Source organism: Salmo salar, chromosome ssa08 (genome assembly GCF_905237065.1).
Source record: "Salmo salar chromosome ssa08, Ssal_v3.1, whole genome shotgun sequence".
In the NCBI taxonomy this organism is placed as follows: Eukaryota; Metazoa; Chordata; class Actinopteri; order Salmoniformes; family Salmonidae; genus Salmo; species Salmo salar.
This window is the reverse complement of record NC_059449.1, coordinates 1,692,200-1,712,700: the sequence shown is the minus strand read 5'-3', so window position 1 is coordinate 1,712,700 and position 20,501 is coordinate 1,692,200. Positions and strand designations below refer to the sequence as shown.

Below are 20,501 nucleotides of genomic sequence, written 5' to 3'. Positions count from 1 at the left end.
CTGAGTTTAAATGTATTTGGCTAAGGTGTATGTAAACTTCCGACTTCAAGTCTATCTGATGCTGTCTGGTCAAAAAGAGTATGACATTGTTGCTGCCTGTAGCATTGAATGCAAGGGAAGCCAGTGAGCATTTGGCCTCCCGTTATAATAGTTAAAAAAAAATAATAATAGCCAATCTGCGTTGAGCTAAACTGTGAAGGGAAGTGTCATGGGAAGAGAGTTTGGATTTGGCTTCACACCAATCACATCAAAAGTAAGTTGTCATTGACAGAAAAAATGTGAATTATTGTATCTCATTGTGGCGTTGTCCTCCGGTAGCTAGCTAGTTAGACAAAATTGTCCCTTTCCTAAATTAGCCATGGATGGGGATAGCAATTTGTTTTTAATTCTCCGTACTGATTAGTGATTATATAACTGCGATTCTGATCCAACCAACCATAAATTCATACATTGTGCCCCTGGCCTGAAAGGATGGAAGTTCAATATGTAGCTAGATGTAGTAGGCTAATGTTAACTAGCAGGAGGCAGCTCCTGTTTTCTTAGCGACTTGCGGGAACTCTCCATGGTTCGAAAACAATAGTATGAACATGACGGAAACATTAACTTGCTTGACCATGCTGTAGGTCATGTAACTGTTTGTTGAATGCAATGCGCTTTGTGGACTTCACTGGACAGATGCTGCTCTCCAGTTTTGTGATGAAACAAAGGTGTGGTTGAATTTATTCTGCCTCTGTATCTTCTAATTGTCTCGGCCTTAGGCCTATATATCACTGTGGCAAGGCATATGACCTAATAGGCTATAGAGAAAACAACACAATTAGCACAACACATACAGGTTGTGATGTGGTTTCTTTTCCGGCTTGGCTTCCCCAGTGATTTTACCCATGCCCCGTGGACCTGTGAAACCTCAACACATTCTACGCCCCTTAGCTTTCCCATTGAATGGGTCCACAACCATTGCCTGGGCCCGTATTCACAAAGCTTTTTAGAGTAGGAGTACACTGATCTAGAATCAGTTTTCCCTTTCAGATCATAATGGACAAGATTATATGGACGGGGGGGACCTAATCCTAGGTCAGCACCCCTACTCTGAGACGCTTTGTGAATACTGGCCCTGGTGTAGCGAGACGTTAAGACTCCCCAGTATAAGCCGTGCTCCCGTTTGTAACCTTTAGATCACCTCGGTAGCCCCAATAAAAGGGATTGTCACTTGAACTATCAAACCTAGGGTTTAAATAGCTGGGCTCGCTTCGTGGCTTAGCCTCTGGACCCCGAGGGTCAAGGGGAGCCCAGTAGCGGGTTAATAGGGGCTTTGGTGAGTAAATACGACCTCAAGTTTGTCTTCGCAGAAGTGTTTGTGGAATTTACACACTACGAAGAGGAGCAAGGATGAAGGGAGAAGCGCTGCCCCATAAAAAGCAGGGTAAACCTTTGACTCCAAGGCACTGGGGGCACCACAAACGTACCACTGGACTCAGTTGATCCTTAGACCACTGGGGGCACATTTTCCCTATGTAAATAAAAAGCAGTGGTAGATAAGTTACACTCCGGTACGTGCACACTTGACACTCGGCGAGCAGCAGTCTAAATGTTATTGGAGGATGGTTAAAATGGAAGTGTCTGTAGTCAGTTTCACATTGTCCCAACACACAAGGGCCTTGCTTTGACAGCAAATACATATGTTTATACATTCTAAATGCGCTCTAGGTGATCTGCCTTCCTGAAATGTGGGCGCAATAGGCACTATTATTCGTAACAAATCCATACTAACCTCTATAAAGAGATGAAATGTGTGACTCAGTAGAAGGAATGCCATCTACTCATGATTCTATGATGACTCATTCCAGGAGAATTTTAGAAGTATTTTATCATGGCTAGCGAACAATAAAACACCTAATTTAAGGGAATGGGTAAATAGTCAGCTATTAATTTGGACTGAAAGACAGTTTACTCATGCCAAACACTCCTAGTTGTTTATATTATGGAAGTTCTGTCTTGTTTTACCACAGAATATAAGTCCCAAACTTTAAGCATTTTCCCAACGTATCCATCCTCTTTATCGCTCCCAACTGAAAAATGTACGGACTTAAAGCTATAAACTTTAATGATAGGTTTAATTCAGACACTGTAAATGACTCTCTTGTTTTCAATTGACTTCCATTCTACTCCTCTCTTTTGCCATTTACTTATATCAACTTCTAGGGTGAACGAAGTGACTGCTGTGCAGACCTGATTTTCCTTCAAATACTATAAACATTTGCTTGAGCCATCTTGGAGTGCCACTGTGCCAGGTGGGTGGGATTTGCACTTTTGGGACTATTCCATTGATTCAATTTTGACAGACAGGGCAATTAATCACAGCTAAAGTATTTGAAAGACAACTAATGTTATTTGAACTGATCTGCTTGTTGTGTGGTGCTGGAAAGGGATCTTGAGAAGTGAAGAAGAGATGGCAAGACCACAGCAAGGTACATATTGCCCTTCCTGTCCCAGAAGAAAGCTTTAGCGAGGAATCATGTTCATTGGTTTTTCCATCCAAAAGGTGGGGGTTGTCAATTCTTGGCTTGTTTGACATGGATGGCACACGGCTAAAAGCTTTATGGGCCTCGTAAAATTTTCACAATTTTAAAAGAAAAACAACTTTATCACATATGATAGATTTCTCATTGAAATTTTTAAAAAGTAATTCATTATAACCGTTTTGGGTGATGCCATAAATCACACCATTACAATAACACATTCTTCCCTCATTTCTTTTTTCAATGTAGTATCACTTTTTCTATCGTAAAAGCGTTGGACTTGTAACTGAAAGGTTGCAAGATCGAATCCCCGAGCTGCCATGGTAAAAATGTGTCGTTCTGCCCCTGAACAAGGCAGTTAACCCAATGTTCCCCAGTAGGCTGTCATTGTAAATAAAAATGTGTTCTTAACTGACTTGCCTAGTTAAATAAAGATTTTAAAAAATAATAATTGTACATGCACATAGGTTGTGTACTCTTAGGCCTATTATAGCATACATACTGCATTATTGTCAAGGTAGGTAACATGTCAACTACAAGGCAATAACATCTTATTGTGGGACAAGTTTCAATTTCTTGTGCTTAAGATCCCTGAGTGCATCTTTAACATATCACCCAAATTGCAAAATTCGTATGATATCATACGAATTTTAAAATCCATAAGGTATCACACGAAATGGATGACGCAGTACACAATTGGATGACGTGGTACACAAAAAACGGGGAACAGTTTTTGCTCGTGAGCATCCTTTTCAAAACTACTGGCTGAAATTATTCGAGAGTGCATCTTTAACAAGCAAGAACACATTTTTGTTGCTTTAATAAAATGTAAAATTCACTAGAACAATGCAATGTACATGCTTCCTTATGTTATTGTGTGTGGCTGAAAATCAACATTCTTCTCAGAGTACTGACTTTCTAGTAAGGAAATGGAGGCCATGACTTAGGTTGCTGACCATGTCAACTCCAGCTCTCCCTTTTACACATTGATCTAGTTATACTTGTCGGAGCAAAGACTCCTGCGAGCATGAACGACATCAACCTTTAAGATAAAGCTTTCACCATCCTTTCTTTCTCTTTTTTCCCCAAGAAGAAAATAGGGCAGGATGTCAAGGCTGAGAAGAACCATTTGGCTGTCTGTAGACTAGACTCCAGCCCAGGGGGTGTTGAGTTGGGATGGGAGCCAGGCTAGGGCTGCAGCCGATGGGGGAAGATAGAGTTTCACCCCTGGGTCCAATGCGCCAAGCTCTGGTTCTCACACTGGACTATATTTCTGGCCCAACCTGAGGAGTGGGCCAGAAGGTTTAACCTCTGGCGATGATAATTTATCCATGCGTTAATTTGAGCCGAGTGCCACTTTCAACATAGCTTTCCTAACTCCATACTCCCTAAAGACAAGATGTAGCTTATGGGTTTTCATTAATTAATATATTACTATTGTTTTGGGCAGCTGACTCAAAAAGCATAGGAGACTGGAAAGCCTAAATTAAGTGATATAGCTCTAGCTAGTAAAAAAAAAGTGCAAGACTGATAGTTTTGTAGCATGTGTGAGGTATTTCTCCCATTCTACTGGCTCCAATTGCAAAGAGGTATGCTTGGTAGTGAAATAACTTAAATAAAATAAAATAATATTTTATTTTTCACATGCGCCAAATGCAACAGGTGTAGGTAGACCTTACAGTGAAATGCTTACTTACGAGCCCCTAACCAAAAATGCAGTTAAAAAAATACGGATGAAAAATTAAAGTAACAAGTAATTAAAGAGCAGCAATAAAATAACAATAGCGAGACTATATACAGGGGGGGTACCGGTACAGGATCAATGTGCGGGGGCACCGGTTAGTTGAGGTAATATGTACATGTAGGTAGAGTTACTAAAGTGACTGCATACATGATAACAACAGAGAGTAGCAGCGGTGTAAAGAGGGGGAAGGGGGCATTGCAAATAGTCTGGGTAACCATTTGATTAGGTGTTCAAGAGTCTTATGGCTTGGGGGTAGAAGCTGTTTAGAAGCCTCTTGGACCTAGACTTGGAGTCTTTGACAATTTTTAGTGCCTTCCTCTGACACCGCCTGGTATAGAGGTCCTGGATGGCAAGGAGCTTGGCCCCAGTGATGTACTGGGCCGTTCGTACTACCCTCTGTAGTGCCTTACAGTCGGAGGCCGAGCAGTTGCCATACCTTGCAGTGATGCAACCAGTCAGGATGCTCTCGAGAGTGCAGCTGTAAAACCTTTTGAGGATCTGAGGACCCATGACAAATCTTTTCCTGAGGGGGAATAGGTTTTGTTGTGCCCTCTTCACGACTGTCTTGGTGTGCTTGGACCATGTTAGTTTGTTGGTGATGTGGACACCAAGGAACTTGAAGCCCTCAATCTGCTCCACTGCAGCCCCGTCAATGAGAATGGGGGCGTGCTCGGTCCTCTTTCTCCTGTAGTCCACAATCATCTCCTTTGTCTTGATCATGTTGAGGGAGAGGTTGTTGTCCTGGCACCACATGGCCAGGTCTCTGACCTCTTCCCTATAGGCTGTCTTGTCGTTGTCGGTGATCAGGCCTACCATTGTTGTGTCATCAGCAAACTTAATGATGGTGTTGGAGTCGTGCCTGGCTGTGCAGTCATGACTGAACAGGGAGTACATGAGGGGGCTGAGCACACACCCCTGAGGGGCCCCTGTGTTGAGGATCAGCGTGGAGGATATGTTGTTACCTACCCTTACCATCTATTCCACATCAAGTAACTGACGTGCAAGCAGTAAAATTTGATTTAAAAAACAGATTACAAAACACCTTATGGATCAACGGGGCCTGTGAAGCAACACAAACATTGGCACAGACGCACACACACACACACACACACACACACACACACACACACACACACACACACACACACACACACACACACACACACACACACACACGATAACATACGCATTATACATACACATGGATTTAGTACTGTAGATATGTGGTAGTGGTGGAGTAGGGGCCTGAGAGCACACAGTGTGTTGTGAAATCTGTGAATGTATTGTAATGTTTTAAAATTGTATAAACTGCCATAATTTTGCTGGACCCCAGGAAGAGTGGGAATGGGGATCCATAATAAATACAAATACCTGGGGGCAGCCCATCAGGAAGTCCAGGATCCAGGTACAGAGGGAGGTGTTAGGTCCCAGGGTCCTTAGCTTATTGATGAGCTTTGAGGGAACTATGGTGTTGAACGCTGAGCTGTAGTCAATGAATAGCATTCTCACATAGGTGTTCCTTTTGTCCAGGTGGAAAAGGGCAGTGTGGAGTGCAATAGAGATTGCATCATCTGTGGATCTGTTGGGGCGGTATGGAAATTGAAGGGATAATGGTGTTGATGTGAGCCATGACCAGCCTTTCAAAGCACTTCATGGCTACAGACGTGAGTGCTACCGGTCAGTAGTCATTTAGGCAGGTTACCTTAGTGTTCTTGGGCACAAGAACATGCTTAAAACATGCTGGTATTACAGACTCGGACAGGGAGAGGTTGAAAATACCAGTGAAGACACTTGTCAGTTGGTCAGCGCATGCTCGCAGTATGCGTCCTGGTAATCCGTCTGGCCCTGCAGCCTTGTGAATGTTGACCTGTTTAAAGGTCTTACTCACATCGGCTGCGGAGAGTGTGATCACACAGTCTTCTGGAACAGCTGGTGCTCTCATGCATGTTTCAGTGCCATTTGCCTCGAAGCGAGCATAGAAGTTGTTTAGCTTGTCCGGTAGGCTCGTGTCACTGGGAAGCTCTCGGCTGTGCTTCCCTTTGTAGTCGAATGGTTTGCAAGCCCTGCCACATCTGACGAGCATCAGAGCCGGTGTAGTACGATTCGATCTTAGTCCTGTATTGATGTTTTGCCTGTTTGATGGTTCGTCGGAGGGCATAGCGGGATTTTTTATAAGCTCCAGGTTAGAGTCCCGTTCCTTGAAAGTGGCAGCTCTAGCCTTTTAGCTCGATTAGCGGATGTTGCCTGTAATCCATGGCTTCTGGTTGGGGTATGTACGTACGTTCACTGTGGGGAAAATGTAATTGATGCACTTATTGATGACGCCAATGACTGATGTGGTGTACTCCTCAATGCCATCAGAGGAATCCTGGAACATATTCCAGTCTGTGCTAGCAAAACAGTCCTGTAGCTTAGCATCTGCTTCATCTGACCACTTTTTTATTGACCCTAGTCACTGGTGCTTCCTGCTTTAATTTTCGCTTGTAAGCAGGAATCAGGAGGATAGAGTTATGGTCAGATTTGCCAAATGGAGGGTGAGGGAGAGCTTTGTATGCTGATAGAAATTTGGTAAAACGGATTTAAGTTTCCCTGCATTAAAGTCCCCGGCTACAAGGAGCGCCGCCTCTAGGTGAGCGGTTTTTTTTGTTTGCTTATGGCGGAATATCGCTCATTCAATGCTGTCTTAGAGCCAGCCTCTAACTGTGGTGGTATGTAAAACAGCTATGAAAAATACAGGTGAAAACTCTCTAGGTAGGTAGTGTGGTCTACAGCTTATTATGAGATACTCTACATCAGGCGAGCAATAGCTCGAGACTTCCTTACATATCGTGCACCAGCTGTTATTTACAAAAATGCATAGCCCGTCGCCACTTGTCTTACCAGACGCCACTGTTGTTCTATCCTGCCGCCACGACTCCGTGAAGCATAAAATATTACAGTTTTGAATGTCCCGTTGGTAGTTTAATCTTGCCCATAGGTCATCTATTTTATTCTCCAAAGATTGCACGTTTGCTAGCAGAATGGAAGGAAGTGGGGGTTTATTCGATTGCCTACGAATTCTCAGAAGGCAGCCCGCCCTTCGGCCCCTTTTTCTCCGCCGCCTCTTCACACAAATCACGGCGATATGGGTCTGTTTCCGAGAAAGCAGTATATTGTTTGTGTCTGGCTTGTTTTTGCCAGTCCGTGGTGAGTAATAGCAGTCCTGATGTTCAGAAGTTATTTTCTGTTATAAGAGAAGGTAGTGGCATTATGCACAAAATAAGTTATAAAAAAAACGCAAATAAAGAACAAAAAAACACAATCAGTTGGGGACATGCCTTCTTCTCCAGCGCCATTTTTCAAATAAATCTTGGTTTGTATACATATGTTTTTGCTACAATAAGAAATGAAGAATATTGTACACTAGAAATGTACACTAGAAATGAGAAATGAAGAACATTGTACACTAGAAAATATCCCAGTGCCCACTTTCACACATCTTTCTCTGGTGAGCTCTATTGTTTAATTGTTTGTATTCAATTGTAGTAATTGATTTTAATTCCACCCAGACTCAAAATAATTGCTAATGTAACTCTGCCAGTCGAATGTTTACCTGAAACCGAGGAGTGAAACTGGACCAATAGATGAGATCACTTCACGACCCTGACTCCTCCCAAACATGCCCACAAGAAAACCCCATGTTAGGCTACTACATATTCAGAACATTGTCAGTGGTCCTCTACTCATGTAGGCTACTGATGCTGAAGAACACCTGGATGAAGGAATTGCAGCTCGACGTTTCGATTTAAAAAAAAAAAGATTTTAGATCATTTGTATTTTATTTAGGCAACAACTATGAATTACTACACTCTGTCCTTAATATGGGCGATAACATTACCTGCGTGCATGGCCATCCACGGATTATACAATTTCGGTCAGCCCGAGTTATTCTTCAAAAAGAATAACTGCAAGCCCATCCCGGCAAATCTTCTCTTGTGCCATGACATCGAATACACCGAGATGCGCCTCCCGAATCTTCTCGGGCACGAGACCATGAACGAGGTTTTGCAGCAAGCCTCTTCGTGGATTCCACTTGTCCAGAAGCAGTGTCACCCCGATACGAGGAAGTTTCTTTGCTCTCTCTTTGCATCGGTGTGTCTGCACGATTTGGACGAGCCTATCCAGCCGTGCAGGTCGTTGTGCGAGAGCGTCAAACACGGTTGCGCACCGGTGATGTCCGCGTTCGGGTTCCCGTGGCCAGATATGCTTGACTGCGAGCGCTTCCCCAAAGACAATGACCTGTGTATCCCTCCAGCGGGCATCGATTATTTCATGCCAGTCACCAAAGAAGGTAAGGTATTGGCATAATTCGGCTAGACAACACTTCAGTTATTCACAAAATAAACCCCAAATCGATTATATATAACATGTTTAACCAGTTCTGAAAAAATACAGGGCTTTATTATGGCATCATAACAAAAAGTTTAACATTTTGAGTAAGATTTTCATATCATATAGTCTACTGATAAAATAAATAAAGTCAATACAAAAGATGTCTTAGCCTACAATAACATGACACTACAGCAAACAGCCGATGATATATTTTATGTAGTAGCCTATTGAGATCTAACGGAGTAATGTAATGGAGTAATTACATAAAACGTAATAGCCTAAAAGCCATGTTCCTGCAGCTCCATTCCCTCCTAGATTTTCAGAAGAGTGAAAATCAGGTTAATAGTGGGGAGTCTTGTGGAATCCCCTCCTTTTGGGCAGGACCTGTGTTTACTGGGTTGTTTAAACAGCGCGATCTCCACCGGTTACTCCCGAGGATCACTCAACAGTGGAATGTGAGAAAGGATGCATTGAATAGCTTATACTCTTTACACTGTAATATGCTGTATTATGTTATAGTTGATAGAGCACCTGTTGAATTTACAGTGGGAGTATAAAACATCTACTCTCGTTTCTCCTTGAAGTGCCCAGAGTGTGTGACGCCTGCAAGGAAAAGGAGGAAAATGACAATGAAATAGTTGACAACCTGTGCAAAAACGACTTCGGTAAGTCCTACTCCTGAATTCTAAGTAGATGCAGTCTTGTCTTGCTTTTGTAGATATACAAAAGTCGGCTATCTACTGCAGGCCTGTTAGCACCCAGTTTCAAGTCCAGCAAATCGAAACCTTAACCTCCACCTCTTCCTTTCGCCCCTGCCTGCTTTGTGCAGCCCTGAAGATCAAGGTAAAGGAGATCTCCTACATGAACGGCGACACCAAGATCGTGCCCGAGACCAAGAGCAAGACCATCTACAAGCTGAGCGGCGTGACGGAACGCGACCTGCGCAAGACGGTGCTCTGGCTCAAGGATGGCCTGCAGTGCGTGTGTGACGAGATGAACGACATCAACGCCTCCTACCTGGTCATGGGCCAGAAGATGGATGGCCACCTGGTCATCACCTCGCTCAAGCGCTGGCAGCGGGGCCAGCGTGAGTTCAAGAGGATCTCGCGCAGCATCCGCAAGCTGCAGTGCTGAGCGAAGCAAGACTCAAGACCCGATGAGTCTTATCTAAACTCTAAGAGCCGGATCTGGTCCGATCTGGATCTGGTCCGATCTGGATGCAACTAGTTCTCAGTCAGTATTGTTAAACGTCCTGTTTTTAGTACCATGTTTAACACTGCCATAGGCTACTTTTCAACAAGTTTGTTTATTAGGATTTCATTTGATCCATCAATAGTCATAAGATAAAACAAATCACATACACATTACATTAAAATCAAAGACAAACAGGTGTATATTGTAGGTCTACTACACAGTCCCACCTGTAATGTTGGCTGAATATTTCAGTTTTTCTGAAAATATTAAAAATCATTCTTTTCATTTTTTCATTACGCAATGCAGTCTGTTAGGCTACACTTATCCAGACTTGATGATTAGCCTGGATACATTTAGTGCATTGGCCTATCATTAGGTGAGAGGGAGTGTGTGTGGTTACTGTGTGCATGGTGTGATATTGTTTCAGATGTATTCTTTAAGATGATGATGATGATAGTGAGACTAAGGTATGTAATGAAATACAATGTAATGTGCTTTTTTACTTATTATTTTTCTCAAGCAATGAGAGATAGCTGGCTATATTCTCTGCCTTTTAGATACTACTTCCAATGTACCCCTGGCATTGCAAGTTCAGCAGCCCAAAGCAAGGCCCATATCATTTCAGTGACGACAATCAATTATTTGACCCTCTGCAGACAATGGACTATGTCACCTTTTTGTACATGAGCCTCAATACTGCACTGTTTATTTTTCTACCACAATTATTGATTATGAAATATTTTTCTGTTTCAAGCTTTTTCAAGTAAATTCCTTTGACGTTGGTGATCAAATTTTGGACTGCCGTCTACCATGCCATTTCTGTTTCACTCAACTTTTTTTTATGACATTTCTTCTCACTATGACAGCGTGTCTTAGGTACGTTAACTAAGTATATCAGGATTGTATATTAGTGGTCGATTGTGTTTTCATTTTTAGGGGTGAATGCAAAAAAAAAATGCAGCTGTAGTGTGTGTGTGTGTGTAAAATATTGCTTTATATAGTACTCTGTAAATATCCTTGTATTCTTGTACATAGTTTCGGGAGACAGAAGTTGACACGTGAATTCAGATGGTGATATATATATTTTTTAAATTACAACACTAAACATATGCTTGTATAATGTTAATCTGTGAAGTGTAATTCTTATAAGTGATATGCATCTTTTGGTCCCTCTTAATTAAAGGAAACAATTCAAGGAACCTTAAAAATACAAATCTTTGACTAATCAATGGCATGTTTATTAATATGTTGGGAACAGATATGAAGTGAAGACCAGACGCAACCTCTTCAGAACCATTCCATACTGATTGTGTCCTCATTTGTAGACAGGTGTTGATGATCAAAAAACACAATGTGATCTGATCTTCCTGGCCACCTGTGGAGGTAGCAGAGCACGCATTGTGTCTGGATATCTCACAAGTGTAGACAGATCTGGACTGTAAAAACCTCTAAATCATCATTATCCAGCCCTGTAAAGATAACAGGTGGCACCATTGTCTTAAAATGAATACATTCATATTATTTTGAAACAATATCTGTCAAATAATTTGCATACAGAGGGATCACAAAATCTGGTCACAATGCAGAGAAAGTGGACTGATAAAATATACATTTTAGTATAGATGTGTCAAATTGTGATTGGATCATCTTGATCGGATGACGACAACCACATGTGAGCACCAGGTAAAAACTGGGCTAGTGATGTTATGTATCTTGACCACATGAGTTGAGACCACAAAGACTAGCCAAGACCCAGACCAAACCAATATTTTGGGCACTGAGGCCCTGAACAAAATATCTCTTAGGGTAAAATGTATACAATAATGAAGAGCTATCTGCTGGATATATTTCAAAAGAATACAGCTTGTACTACATACCTATATTTATTTTCAAACAAATTAATAACAAACAGGACAAATGTGATAGTGATAAAACAAAAATCCCCAAACTATCAATTTACAGATAAACATCTTTTCAGAATATGTGACCCATGGGGGGATCAAAACCATATTAATAAGAGTTAGGAAAATGACTAATCAGTTTAGAGAAAGGAATGGTTTAATACAAATCTTGACCAAGCATTCATATCATTTCAATTGATTGGTCATGATTTGGAAAGGCACACACCTGTCTATATAAGGTCCCACAGTTGACGGTGCATTTCAGAGCAAAAACCAAGCCATGAGGTTGAAGGAATTGTCCATAGCGCTCGGAGTCAGGATTAGATCGAGGCACAGATCTGGGGAAGGGTACCACAACATTTCTGTAGCATTGAAGGTCCCCAAGAACACAGTGGCCTCCATCATTCTTAAATGGAAGAAGTTTGGTACCACCATGACTCTTCCTAGAGCTGGCCACCCGGCCAAACTGAGCAATCGGGGGAGAAGTGCAATGGCCAGGGAGGTGACCAAGAACCCAATGCTCACTCTGAAAGAGCTCTAGAGTTCCTCTGTGGAGATTGGATAACCTTCTAGAAGGACAACCATCTCTGCAGCAGTCCACTAATCAGGCCTTTATGGTAGAGTGGCCAGACAGAAGCCACTCTTCGGCACGACAGCCCGCTTGGAGTTTTCCAAAAGCCACTTAAAGACTCCCAGGACCATGCTGTGGGGATGTTTTCAGCGGCAGGGACTGGGAGACTAGTCAGGATCGAGAGAAAGATGAACGGATCAAAGTAAAACCTGCTCCAGAGCGCTCAGGACCTCAGACTGGGGCAAAGGTTCAACTTCCAACAGGGTTACGACCCTAAGCACACAGCCAAGACAACGCAGTAGTGGCTTCGGGACAAGTCTCTGAATGTCCTTGAGTGGCCTAGTCAGAGCCCAGACTTGAACCCGATCAAACATCTCTGGAGAGACCTGAAAATAGCTGTGCAGCGACACTCCCCATCCAATCTGGCAGCTTGAGAGGATCTGCAGAGAAGAACAGGAGAAACTCCCCAAATACAGGTGTGCCACGCTTGTTGCGTCATACCCAAGAAGACTCGAGGCTGTAATCAAAGGTGCTTCAACAAAGTACTGAGTAAAGGGTATGAATACTTATGTAAATGTGATAGTTTTTTTCCTAAAAACCTGTTTTTGCTTTGTCATTATGGGGTATTGTGTGTAGATTTATGAGGTAAAAAAACGATTTAATCAATTTTAAAATAAGGCTGTAACGTAACAAAACGTGGAAAAATTCAAGGGGTCTGAATACTTTCTGAATGCACGGTAATGAATATGAATTCAGAGGGCAAAAAATATAAAATATTAAAGCATTAGACCTCTCAATAAAGGCTTGAATCCAAACTGGTTCTCTAGCAGATTGGTAACAATGGCTCAACCAGTGTTCAAGAATGGCCTTCTTTTTTTTTTAAACGAATTCTCCAAAATATTGCTATTTCTAAAATGTGTCCGTAAAATGTATATAGTGTGTATCAGCAGGAAGTAAAAGCCTAAGTATTGTTCTGTCCAAAAAATTTATCCATGCTTTTGTTACTTCTAGGTTGGACTACTGCAATGCTCTACTTTCCGGCTACCCGGATAAAGCACTAAATAAACTTCAGTTAGTGCTAAATACGGCTGCTAGAATCCTGACTAGAACCAAAACATTTGATCACATTACTCCAGTGCTAGCCTCCCGACACTGGCTTCCTGTTAAGGCAAGGGCTGATTTCAAGGTTTTACTGCTAACCTACAAAGCATTACATGGGCTTGCTCCTACCCATCTTTCCGATTTGGTCCTGCCGTACATACCTACACGTACGCTACGGTCACAAGACGCAGGCCTCCTAATTGTCCCTAGAATTTCTAAGCAAACAGCTGGAGGCAGGGCTTTCTCCTATAGAGCTCCATTTTTATGGAATGGTCTGCCTACCCATGTGAGAGACGCAGACTCAGTCTCAACCTTTAAGTCTTTACTGAAGACTCATCTCTTCAGTAGGTCCTATGATTAAGTGTAGTCTTGCCCAGGAGTGTGAAGGTGAACGGCATGGCTCTGGAGCAACGAACCGCCCTTGCTGTCTCTGCCTGGCCGGTTCCCCTCTCTCCACTGGGATTCTCTGACTCTAACCCTATTACAGGGGCTGAGTCACTGGCTTACTGGTGTTCTTCCATGCCGTCCCTAGGAGGGATGCGTCACTTGAGTGGGTTGAGTCACTGACGTGTTCTTCCTGTCTGGGTTGGCGCCCCCCCCTTGGGTTGTGCCATGGCGGAGATCTTTGTGGGCTATACTCGGCCTTGTCTCAGGATGGTAAGTTGGTGGTTGGAGATATCCCTCTAGTGGTGTGGGGGCTGTGCTTTGGCAAAGTGGGTGGGGTTATATCCTGCCTGTTTGGCCCTGTCCGGGGGTATCTTCGGATGGGGCCACAGTGTCTCCTGACCCCTCCCGTCTCAGCCTCCAGTATTTATGCTGCAGTAGTTTATGTGTTGGGGGGCTAGGGTCAGTCTGTTACATCTGGAGTATTTCTCTTATCTTATCCGGTGTCCTGTGTGAATTTAAATATGCTCTCTCTAATTCACTCTTTCTTTCTTCCTCTCTCTCGGAGGACCTGAGCCCTAGGACCATGCCTCAGGACTACCTGGCATGATGACTCCTTGCTGTCCCCAGTCCACCTGGCCGTGCTGCTGCTCCAGTTTCAACTGTTCCGCCTGCGGCTATGGAACCCTGACCTGTTCACCGGACGTGCTACCTGCCAAAGACCTGCTGTTTTCAACTCTCTAGAGACAGCAGGAGCGGTAGAGATACTCTCAAAGATCGGCTATGAAAAAGCCAACTGACATTTACTCTTGATGCTGACTTGTTGCACCGTCAACAACTACTATGATTATTATTATTTGACCATGCTGGTCATTTATGAACATTTGAACATCTTGGCCATGTTCTGTTATAATCTCCACCCGGCACAGCCAGAAGAGGACTGTCCACCCCTCATAGCCTGGTTCCTCTCTAGGTTTCTTCCTAGGTTTTGGCCGTTCTAGGGAGTTTTTCCTAGCCACCGTGCTTCTACACCTGCATTGCTTGCTGTTTGGGGTTTTAGGCTGGGTTTCTGTACAGCACTTTGAGATATCAGCTGATGTAAGAAGGGCTATATAAATAAATGTGATTTGATTTGTCCATTAGTCTACTCCAATTAGGGGAGGGATGGTAGGGTTAAGGGAAAATAATAAAGAAGGAAAATACATAAAAATATATATATTTCCCCCAAAATATGTGGGAGATTGGAAATTATGCAGCTAATTACATTGATAGAATCCACAATCTATCTGCAATATTAAAGCTGATGTACCCCCTAAAATAAATATATATATATATATACACAAAAAAAAGACAAAATACTGACCAAGCATACCAATTGCATTTTGCCTCCTTATGATCACTGTAGACTAATGTGAAACAATATGGCAGAAAACTGATAATCATAGCAACATGTCAGGGATTTAAACTAACCCTTGGTAGGTCTTGCATGACCACTAGTGGTAGATAAGAGATTTTAACACACTGCAACTGAGATCAAGGTAAGCAAGTTTGCTCTAAAATGCAGGTGCTGAGGACAGTGCAACCAGGATTATGGAAACTAGGTTTAGCACCTACATTTCTTACTTGATATAAACGTATTCAGAATTGAGGTCAATAAAGAGTTGATAGGGGTAAAGAGTGATTGATTGGGATTGAGCCTGCCTAGGTTGTAAGGTCAGAGAGGAAGAGGCAAAACGAAAGGGCCCAAAATCTGTCCACGTTGCGAGGATCATTCATTAGCAAATTACAAGTTTTTGTATGGGGGGCAACGAGAGATTGACGAATTTAGTCATGATAAAAATGAATTTCTAGTTTGATGGCTTATTTGATCTAATAGAGGTTCCGTAATGCTTAGGTTGTCACGGGTGTACTGATTTAAAAGTATGATGCACGTGACATCCTGGCAACTTGAGAAAAAATACTTTAAATTGGAGTTGTCATTGTTGAAATTCGAGACGGCCAATGAATCAACTTTGTTCCCAAGTAATTTCAATGAAATTACGTTGAACAAACGTGGAATAGACGTTGAATTGAAGTCTGTGCTCAGTGGGAGGTGGTTGATGTCAACACCCCTCATCTAATATTCAAATAACAAGATGTATCCACAAATCCAGAGAGGAATAAACGTGAGCTTGACAGCCCGACGTTCCGCTCTGTGGACAACAAATCCCATTGTTTGGATGGAGACACCCGCATTTCCTCATTATATCCAGTATCTCTGGTAGGGTTCAAAACATTATCTCCCATTTTTTTGCCTACAGAACACTACCCTGAATTGCATAGATGCACCTTTTAATAAACAAAACATTTCACATTAAGGAAATTCCATTGTTTCAAATAACAGCAGCACAGCAATAGCATACCTACATTTTCACTCCAAATGTATTTTTCATGCTTTCTGCTCAGGTCTTTGTATTGACACTTTTAGACTTTGCCAAAACTCAGTTCACTGGTTGTCATCTTCTGGCCATTCCAGGTAGGTCCTAGAGTTCATGACCTTTCACAGCTTACGGAACCTTTTGGGGATGGTTTCCTTGGCAATGGGCTCCAGCAGTTTCAACGCGGCCCTGTCATTGTTTCATCAAACAGTCGGAAGTGGGAATAGTCCAGCTCGTACCCACACCAATAGCTCCTTACAAAGTTCTGGGAGAGGACAAAGAGTGTCCTGTGGCTCTTCTCTATGGTGTCCATGATGTTGTCCAAGATCCACCCACCAGGCAGGAAGTCCCTCTTGTGGAGGTAGATCTGTAATGGCTGTTGCACTTGCTCAAGCTCTGGGACCAGATGCTCCTCCTCCCACCCAGATCTCTCTCACTATTGGTTACAAAGACATCGTAGCCAACGGTCGTCTCTCTTGAGAACTGGCCTCCTCAGCCAAACCCAGGTAATTTTTAGGTACCACAGGGCATCACAGTTGTAACAGAGACATCCAGACACAGGAAAGACCATGAGAATGCTAGTGCAAAGAAGGGACAGGAATAATGTTGCATGGCACTCAAACACTGATAGCCGAGCGTCTACGATGGGCATCCCTCTCACCGCGTCAGGTGACTCGCATACATAGGCCCCAGATCCATCTAGTAAGGTGAGTAGATGACCCATGTCATCTTGCATGAAAGCCACAGTCACACGAACATACGAATGTGTTGGTACCAGCCTCCAGAACCCTTAGTTTGTTGTATCCCTCCAAGTCATCACATCTAAAGGAGCAAAGGGAATTGTTGCGAATGGAGAGAACCTCCAGACAAAGATACAACTTTCCATCCCTCAAACTCAAGATCTTGTTGCCAGAGAAGTACAACTCAGTAAGGAGAGGAAGTTCAATGTTTAACAGCGTCAGGTCATTGTCGCTTAAATCAAGAACGTGCAAACTCTTCGGAAGGCAAAGGGTTGCCTTTGTTAAGTGGGAGGACGAGAGGTTCAGTAAGCTGACACTTGGAGGCCAGACGCAGCTGTCAAGTATGCTACGGAAAACATTCGAACTCAAGTCGATGGTGGTCAACTTGTCCAGTTTCGTGAAAAGGTGATTGTTGAAGGATTGCAGATTGTGTCTGCTGACGTCCAGGGTCCTAAGCCCCCAAAGTACACCCTTGCCATAGCACAGCATCTCTTGCATTGTCTGATCATTGAATAGGTTTACACTAATGTCCATACTCCAGCCTGGAAACATCCTCAGAGGTTACACAAGGAGTGGTGTGAACTATACTATTGATCACCGATAATTTTCGCAGCACTTGTAGAATAGGTACCAGACAAAAGATGGCAGGGAAATTATAGAATTGAGGAATATCTACATTTTTAAGAAAAGCAGTCTCTGGGTATTTTTGGTATTTTATTAGGATCCTCATTAGCTGTTGCAAAAGCAGCAGCTACTCTTCCTGGGGTCCACACAAAAAATCCTGAAACATGATACAGAATGACATAATACAGAACATTAATAGACAAGAACAGCTCAAGGACAGAACTACATAAAACATTTTAAAAGGCACACATAGCCTACATATCAATGTATACACACAAACTATCTAGGTCAAATAGGGGAGAGGCGTTGTGCCGTTTGATGTTGCTTTATCTGTTTTTTGAAACCAGGTTTGCTGTTTATTTGAGCAATACGAGATAGAAGTTCCATGCAATAAGGGCTCTATATAATAATGTACGCTTTCTTGAATTTCTTATGGATTTGGGGACTGTGACAAGACTTCTGGTGGCATAAGTGTGTGTGTCAGAGCTGTGTGTATGTTGACTATGCAAACAATTTGGGATTTTCAACTAATTGTTTCTTATAAAAAGAAGAAGTGATGCAGTCAGTCTCTCCTCAACTCTTAGCCAAGAGAGACTGGCATGCATAGGTGAGGCTGGTCTCCACTGCCCCAATGGCCAGTCAGAATAAATGTGGAAACCTCCACCTCAATATAGGACAGCATTGAGTTTCAATAAAAGCTATGTCGAAAACACTCACATCTCTACGAACAATGTTTCTCACACCTTTGTATTTTACTGCCCAAAATGCCCCCCATTATCAATGCTTTGTGAATCTGTATCTGTGAAAATTAATGTTGTGTTGGGAAACCATGGATCAACTACATTCAGTCGCAGGCCTATTTTATCTTTAGTGGACGGTAGGGGGCCGGAACATAATTACAAATAATTTGTAGACTGCAAATTGACCGCAAGAAGCCCAAACATATGTTTGACAAAAAAATATTCATTTTAAACCTTGGTTACATTTGTACACAACAGGTGTCTCTATTATGAGTGCGAATACTTGGGAACAGATATCTTAAATGAAAATCACTTGGAGCTGACTGGTGTTTTTCCAGTCTTCTATGTGCTCAAAAAACTTGAGGGGGCAAATAAAACCACCCACAGGCAAAATTTGGGGAACACTGTTGTAAATCAAGAAAATGTTTCTCTAAAATTGATTGTTTAGACAAAGTGTTACACTGCCAACAGGTCCAATTTTCTCTAAACGCCCATTTTTATAGACTTCTAGAGCACTGACATGGAACACAAGCACCTCAAGATTGCTCAAGAAATCTTTCTTCCCATCCCTGTGTGTGTCCACTGATGGATGGGGCTGGAGAAATGTAACCACTCAAATTCATAGACATGAAAATAAGCATTTAAAATGGTTATTCATAAAAGTGTGACCAATTATTCAAATTATAATAACTAGGTTTTAAGATATAACATACAGCTATTGAACTATACAAGAGCTATACAACAGTTTATTAGGTACACCCATCTAGTACTGGGTCAGACACCCCTTAGCCTCCAAAACAGCCTGAATTCTTCAGGGCATGTACATGTTGCTCCATTGTTATCAAGGGACCTAACGTGTGCCAGGAAAAAACATTCCCCACACCATTACACCACCAGCCTGTACCGTTGACACCAGGCAGAATGTGGCCATGGTCTCATGCTGTTTACTCCAAGTCCTGACTCTGCCAACAACATGACGCAACAGGAAGCGGGATTCATCAGACCAGGCAATTTTTTTCCACTCCTCAATTGCCCAATTGGTGATCGCGTGCCAACTGGAGCCGCTTCTTCTTGTTTTTAGCTGATAGGAGTGGAACCCGGTGTGGTCTTCTGCTGCAATAGCACATCCATGACAAGGACTGACGAGTTCTATACTCCAAGATGCCGTTCTACACACCACTGTTGTACTGCGCCATTATTTACCCGTTTGTGGTCAGCCTGTTAGCTTGTACGATTCTTTCCATTCTCCTTCGACCGCTCATCAACGAGCTGTTTTCGTCCACAGGACTGCCACTGACTATGTTTTTAGTTTTCGCATCATTCTTGGTAAACCCTTGACACTGTCATACGTGAAAAGTCCAGGAGGCCGGACGTTTCTGAGATGTTGGACCCGGTGTGCCTGGCACTAAGTCGCTTAGGTCACTCCTTTTCCCCAATCGAACAGTAACTGAATGCCTCAATGTCTTTCAGCCTGCTTTATGTAGCAAGCCACTGCCACGGGACTCGCCGTCTGTAGGAGCGAAACATGTTCCTAATAAACTGGAAATACAACTATGACAATTATTTTTAAATGATTAGAACTTGAGAAATGTAGAGCAAAATAAATCACTAGGTTCCTTGATTCAAACAAACATAAGAGTGGTCCGTCTTCTAAAATGTGTTCTGAGTCTCCCTTACTGGTCAGTGAGAATTTGACTGTCCCAAATTCCCTTGGAGCCTCTGTTCCTGCAAGCAATATACTGTCCATTGGAATGGCGTGGCGTGGCGTAGCGTTTGGCCGTAGCAAGGAGTTTGGGTAGCCAGGCAAATTATGCCAAATAGTGAGCATAATGTAGTATTTCCCTTTTCTCTGTCCAATAATACATATGGAACAGTACATTGAGTCAAAAGAGGAAGTGAAGCCAGAGTGAAACATGGGGACTGGTTTTATCAAGTATTATTTCAGATGTATACTGAACAAAAATATAAACCCAACATGTAAAGTGTTGGTCCCATGTTTCATGAGCTGAAATAAAAGATCCGAGAAATGTTCCATCTGCACAAAAAGCTTTTTTCTAAAATGTTTTGCATAAATGTGTTTACATCCCTGTTAGTGAGCATTTTGTCCTTTGCCAAGATAACCCATTCACCTGACAGGTGTGGCGTATCAAGAAGCTGATTAAAAAGCATGATCATTACACAGGTGCACCTTGTGG

At 42.6% G+C, this 20,501-nt stretch overlaps 1 protein-coding gene and 1 pseudogene across 1 annotated transcript; one reads left to right on the top strand and one right to left on the bottom strand.

Annotated features, from left to right (window-relative positions):
* The first annotated feature begins 7,977 nt into the window (after window positions 1–7,977).
* LOC106610025 (secreted frizzled-related protein 2) lies at window positions 7,978–11,053 on the top strand. The gene is made up of 3 exons (XM_014209135.2): window positions 7,978–8,593; window positions 9,219–9,299; window positions 9,464–11,053. The coding sequence occupies exons 1-3, from the start codon at window positions 8,098–8,100 to the stop codon at window positions 9,766–9,768; spliced, it is 882 nt and encodes a 293-aa protein (XP_014064610.1). The 5' UTR covers window positions 7,978–8,097; the 3' UTR covers window positions 9,769–11,053.
* Window positions 11,054–16,213: 5,160 nt separating this feature from the next.
* On the bottom strand, window positions 16,214–19,502 carry LOC106609992 (toll-like receptor 2; annotated as a pseudogene).
* Window positions 19,503–20,501: the final 999 nt, after the last annotated feature.

Excerpts from the sequence above, each read along its gene's own strand:
- LOC106610025 (XM_014209135.2), top strand. The coding sequence starts at position 8,098 with ATGAATTACTACACTCTGTCCTTAATATGGGCGATAACATTACCTGCG. Across the intron at positions 8,594-9,218 it reads CATGCCAGTCACCAAAGAAG|TGCCCAGAGTGTGTGACGCC; the intron begins GTAAGGTATTGG and ends TTCTCCTTGAAG. Across the intron at positions 9,300-9,463 it reads CCTGTGCAAAAACGACTTCG|CCCTGAAGATCAAGGTAAAG; the intron begins GTAAGTCCTACT and ends TGCTTTGTGCAG.